Source organism: Salvia splendens, chromosome 21 (genome assembly GCF_004379255.2).
Source record: "Salvia splendens isolate huo1 chromosome 21, SspV2, whole genome shotgun sequence".
NCBI lineage: Eukaryota > Viridiplantae > Streptophyta > Magnoliopsida > Lamiales > Lamiaceae > Salvia > Salvia splendens.
Window position 1 is genome coordinate 11,987,685 of NC_056052.1, and position 5,904 is coordinate 11,993,588.

Below are 5,904 nucleotides of genomic sequence, written 5' to 3' on the forward strand. Positions count from 1 at the left end.
TTATGGTAAAACGCCAAACAATCCAGTGATTTCGTACATACATGCCTTTGAAGTTTGGCCAAATACATTCTAGTCAAAATAACGAATTAAACTCCAAATATTTGCTACCATAATTATGAAATTCAGATTTGAATGATTAGTAGACTGCACCCTTGATTCTCCTCTTGACCCTCCAACCGCCACCCTCTGCCGCAAACCTCCACAAGACCGCCGCCTCCCACTCCTCCTCCGACGCTGCCGCTGAGGCTCCCAGCACTTTCCCTCTCCCCAATTCTGAACCATGCTCTCACTCTATCATCCATAATCAAGAAGTCGCTAACACCTACTCCAAACCACCCATTCTTGTGTATTACACTCCAAAATGCCGACACTTGGGGAAAGTTGTTCTCGAATGGACCGCCTCTTGCAGAGGGCGGCATCTGGCTCGGCAGCGTGGAGCCCACCCCCGCTGGCATTGTCTGGACCGTTAAGAAAGACGTCACAAGGTAACGTGTCGGTTTATATGGGAAACATCGTTGATACAACATATACCGGAATTTACCATGTTAACCTCACCTTCCATTTCTACCCCACCGCCAGAGATGTCAGTGGATCTCCGGCGGATTTGATACTCCCCATTTCTAGAGCTCCGCCATTGAACAACGGCGAGGCATGATTCGAGATCCAGAACTCGATAGATGTACAAGGAAAAGAACTAACAATCCCAAACAACGCTTATAGAGCGGTGATGGAGGTTTATGTTTCCTTCCACGAAAATGATGAGTTTTGGTATTCAAACTTCCCGAACGAATACATCTCCCTTAACACCCTCACGGGCGTTCCCGGAAACGGCCAATTCCGCGAGGTTGTCGTGCGGATCGATGACGCTGTGGTGGGGGCGGTGTGGCCTTTCACCGGCGGCGTCAATCCATTTTTTTGGAGACCGGTTTCCACGATCGGTTCCTTCAACCTACCCGACTTACGACGTCGAGATCACTCCTTTTCTCGGGAAATTGCTGGATTCGAAGTCTCACTCGTTCGGATTCAGCGTCACCAAAGGTTTAAACTTTTGGTTTGTGGATGCAAATCTATATCTCTGGTTAGACAGCGAATGGGAGAGGACGAGCGGAGAGGTGCTGGAACACACTGACTCGTCCTCTTCACCGCTGTCGTCCTCGGTGAAATCTAGGGTTTCTGGTTCTGAGAGGCCGGGTGGAGTCGTCACACGGCATGATCACGACGGAATCGAGGCAGGAGCTGAGGTACAAGAATAAAATGGAGTTGAGAAAGGGAGGGAATTATTGCGTGGTTTGGGAAAGACTGAACAAGATTATAGATATCATGGTGATGATTATTGCTATTTTCAGAAGCGCCAACTACACTATTTTACATGATAGGGAAAGTTCCATCTGCAAACACATCTAAATATTTTGATAAATAAAATAAACCTAGTGTTGCTGAGGAATTCCTCGTATTTAAGTGGATCAAATATAATAAACCTAGTGTTGCATGATTGGTTATGATTTTTGAAAAAAATAAAACTTCGTGGTGGTTATATTAGATGATTAAATATTTCCTTAGATATAATAAGTAGGAGTGTTATTGTGATAATTGTATATTAGACAATTAAATATTTCCCTATATATGATAAGTAGAAGTGTTATTGTGATAATTTGTGTATAATGATGTACGTTCAGTGTAGTGTGTACAATGCTGTAAATCAGGGACGGAGATAGCGTTGGCCAAGCCACTGCTCGAGCGGGGGCTTGGCCGGAGCCGAACTCATTACCCAGCCATGACTACTCGTGTCTGTTATATTGAGAAATTTATTATCCATGAAATACTTAATTTTTGTTGTATTTTGAGAAGAGAGAATGAGTAAATTGCATCGACAAAGAAGCAAGAAGAAGAAAAACAATTGCAGATCGGAGTAGATTTTCACAAGGAGGAAGAAGATGATACGGCGGCCCGTGTTTATTAGGTTTAGATCAATTGGGCCTTTTTAGATGGGTTTTAATTAATTTGTTCAAATGACCCCAATTTAAATTGATTTAGTTTATTAACCCATTACTATTTAAAGAGTTAATAAACAAGTTTGGTCTCTGAGATATACTAATTAATTTATTTTATTTAAATAAACGTATCACGTAATTAAACGACTCCATTAAATTTTTTCTGTATTAGATTTAATTGGATTCATTTAAATTATAGTATGATATACTTTAAACAAAAGAATTATAATATATTATATGTATATAAATAACTTACTTGAGATACATAAAATCAAATTAAATGAGAAATAACAAAATTATAACAATTTAGATTAGTTTTGATTCTAATACCTCTTTTTATAAAAGTATTTCGAGCTAATACTTCATTTAACTTAATGTTTTATTTCCCTACATGATGCTTGTTTTCAGATTTCAAACAATTTTAATTTTTAAATTTGATATCATATTTTTTTGTTTTATTTAATTTTTAAAAGAACAACGGCTCATATTAAATAAATTGACTACATCTCTCTTTTTTTTCTTATATTATAAATTACTTCTTCAATATTATTATTATTTTAATTATTTAAATATTATTATAATTTTATTAAATTTCAGCACCGGCTAATTTGTATTTCTGGTTCCGTCCCTGCTGTAAATGTAAAGAAATGACGAAGTAACATCAACGGATTGCGCGAGGGACTGTTCGTGTATGGCGTATACGCAGCTGAATATCAGTGGAGACGGGAGTGGATGCTTGTACTACCATGACGACTTGATTGACATCAGAGCTATGGGTTCGGCCGGCCAGGATCTTTATATCAGAATGGCTGCTTCAGAGTCTGTAGGTAAGTAAGAAACTTGTGATGATGATGATAGATTGATTATGATGTTTGGTTTTCTTGATTGAAGATGTGGCAAGCAACAGAGGGAGAACAAGAACTATAATTAACGTTGGTGGTTTTTGTGTGCCTAGTCCTCGCTTATGTTTATGGCCGGAGGGCGAAGAAGAATTCGAGCATGAGTCAAGAAGGTGTAATGAAATGTTCAATTATGTGGCTAACATTGTGCTTGAATATGACATTGATGTTGTGCAGTTGTAGGGCTGTTCAGTGCAACTCATGCGAAAGAAGGGGAGCTGCTGCCATTCTTCAGTTTGCCTACGGTTTTAAAAGCTACTGATAATTTTTCAAACACGAGCAAGCTGGGTGAGGGCGGATTTGGACCTGTCTATAGAGTAAAGATACTTCAATTTCTTTGCAATTTCACATTTATTTGTATGGCATTTCACATTTTCAAAATGGTGTGCAGGGCGTGCTGGAAGACGGGCAAGAAATTGCTGTGAAACGCTTGTCAAAGATGTCGAGCCAAGGAGTGAACGAGCTGAGAAATGAAGTGATGCTGATAGCCAAACTTCAGCATCGTAATCTAGTGAGGACTCTGGGATTTTGTGCTCAAGAAGAGGAATACATGTTGATCTACGAATACATGCCTAATCATAGCCTCGACTTAACATTATTTGGTAACACCCTTTTTCCAAACTATAAAATTTAAACTCATTTTGGCTCTCTATCAATCGTCATGTTTGTACAGACAAGGAAAAGAGTATGCTCCTTGACTGGCAAAAGCGATTCGATATCATCAACGGAATTGCAAAAGGGCTACTCTATCTTCATCAAGATTCGAGGCTGAGAATCATCCACCGCGACCTCAAAGCTAGCAACATATTGCTTGATGCTGATATTATTCCCAAGATATCTGACTTTGGATTAGCTAGGAGCTTCGGAGGAAACCAAACAGAAGCTCAGACACGCAGAGTTATTGGAACATAGTAAGAAAATCAAGCTTAAACAAATCTGACTTTGATAAAAATAGGTATCCTAACGCGAAATACTCTGTGGCAGCGGCTACATGTCTCCGGAATATGCTATAGATGGGTTGTTTTCAGTTTTGGTGTTCTGGTGCTGGAGCTTGTTAGCGGCCACAGAAACAGAGGATTCCTTCTTAAAGACCACAATCTCAATCTTCTTGGACATGTAAGCAGTACTCTTCACTTTTTTTTTCTTGTTTTTAGTGCTTGATAATCTGAAGCAACTGAAACTGGGTGCAGGCGTGGAGTCTTTACAAGGAAGATAGTTTGAGAAAACTAGTCGATCCTTGTCTGGATGAGGCTTTCGACTTGGGACAAGTGGAACGTGCAATCCAGGTGGGGCTGCTGTGCGTGCAGAACAGCCCAGACGACAGGCCAAACATGTCGTCTGTGGTGTTCATGCTGGGGAATGAAGTGGCGCTTCCACAGGCGAAGCAGCCAGGTTTCTTCGCGGAGAGGGACATTTCTATTGATGACAGCTCTAATCCGACAGCTTCGCATAATCAACTTACAATCACTTGGACACAAGGTAGATAGGAGTCAAAACTGTTGTTGTATAGTGTTTTAATTATTTGGTGTTCCGTAACTAAAAGAGAGAAAAATACAAGGAAGAATGTTTTAAGAATGATGAACAAAGCTTCAGTTTCGGTTTTGTATAATAAATAAAGTATTGATTTGCATATCACATAATATTGATATCATTGTGACATAAGTCTCAATTTGTTGGTGCATTTCGTGAATGAAAATTCCATAGTTGGTAGCAGTGAAAGAGAATAAACTCACGCTCGGATGCATCATTTTTCCAGAATGGTGGGAGAAACTGCGAAGATGAGCTGCGATGAATAATGACAATGTAAGATATGATACGCCTAACAGAGAATCATCGGATTCTCAAATTCGTGTAAGATTGAATAGATCCTATCTATCCATTTCCTAGAGCTTTCAGCTGTAACTTCCACCGTAACTAACTATGTGTCTAATCGGTTGGGTGTTAGTTTCCTCCTCTTCTTCTTCTTCTTCTTCTTCTTCTTCTTCTTCTTCTTCTTTTCACATGTGTTCCCCCTTCCTATTCAACTCCTTATTCTTTCAATGATCCTCTATTACTTGTGATCGTAACAAAATCAAATCATCTTCCTTTCATCTCCTATGACCAAGTCTCTTCCTTTCAAGCAGGATCATGCTCCACATCAACAGCGCTTGTTTTTTTTATCCCGAGGCTGAGCCACCACTTGACCTCGGCACATGCATGGTACGTTCTCTAACATTTTGTGATTTTTCGTTGTTTTACATGATGTTTTTACATTTAGTATTGCACAAGAATAATGTGGGAATTGATCTTCCTTCATCATTGTATAACGAAGTCTGAATAATTCCATTGAAGCTTCTTCTGTTCAACATGAATGACCGACCCGCTTTGACCTAAAATGAAGAGTAGAGAAATCCAAATTCGTCTGTATTTACGTCTAATTAGGTCTATAAATTTAACCATCTATGATCCGTTACGTGACAAAGGAGCTTTCATCATTGAGTTCTAAATTTGTGCCTTCAGAGCTATTATGTCTGAAATCTGTTAATTTACTAGTACTTGTTAGGATATAAGTCAAAGATGTTGTTCAGCTATGACTTTGACTTTGACTTTATATCAAAGGCATTGTTGCAAAAGATATGTACTAATGTGGAAACTAATTTGTCCTCCACATTTAATTCCAATAGGTATTTCCAAAAATCTGAAATGGGTATATTGCTAGAAGGTTGAATTATGAAGTTGAGGATAAGTAAATGGGAGTTGAGAGTCGACAGAGACGGAAGGCGGCATCGGCGAACAGGATCATCGTCAACCTCAGAGAACACACAATTTTGTATCTCTAGTTACATTTAAGAGAGATTGTAATTGGCGAAGAGAGAGCAATTAGGTGAGAGGTCACGTTTACATGGCAGAGAGCCATAACAAAACACGTTAAAGTAGTATTAGTGGATATGAGAACCATATATTATTAATACTAGTATTTAATAGTGGTATAAATTATAAATAAGTTAATTTATATGGATAATAAATTGGGATAA

The 5,904-nt window shown here is 38.9% G+C and overlaps 1 protein-coding gene across 1 annotated transcript; it reads left to right on the forward strand.

The window, feature by feature from the left end:
• The first annotated feature begins 2,990 nt into the window (after positions 1-2,990).
• Positions 2,991-4,374, forward strand: LOC121784239 (G-type lectin S-receptor-like serine/threonine-protein kinase SD1-1). The gene is made up of 6 exons (XM_042182401.1): positions 2,991-3,003; positions 3,068-3,207; positions 3,282-3,492; positions 3,564-3,801; positions 3,875-4,006; positions 4,081-4,374. The coding sequence occupies exons 1-6, from the start codon at positions 2,991-2,993 to the stop codon at positions 4,109-4,111; spliced, it is 765 nt and encodes a 254-aa protein (XP_042038335.1). The 3' UTR covers positions 4,112-4,374.
• Positions 4,375-5,904: the final 1,530 nt, after the last annotated feature.

Excerpts from the sequence above, each read along its gene's own strand:
- LOC121784239 (XM_042182401.1), top strand. Across the intron at positions 3,208-3,281 it reads GATTTGGACCTGTCTATAGA|GGCGTGCTGGAAGACGGGCA; the intron begins GTAAAGATACTT and ends AATGGTGTGCAG. Across the intron at positions 4,007-4,080 it reads ATCTCAATCTTCTTGGACAT|GCGTGGAGTCTTTACAAGGA; the intron begins GTAAGCAGTACT and ends AACTGGGTGCAG.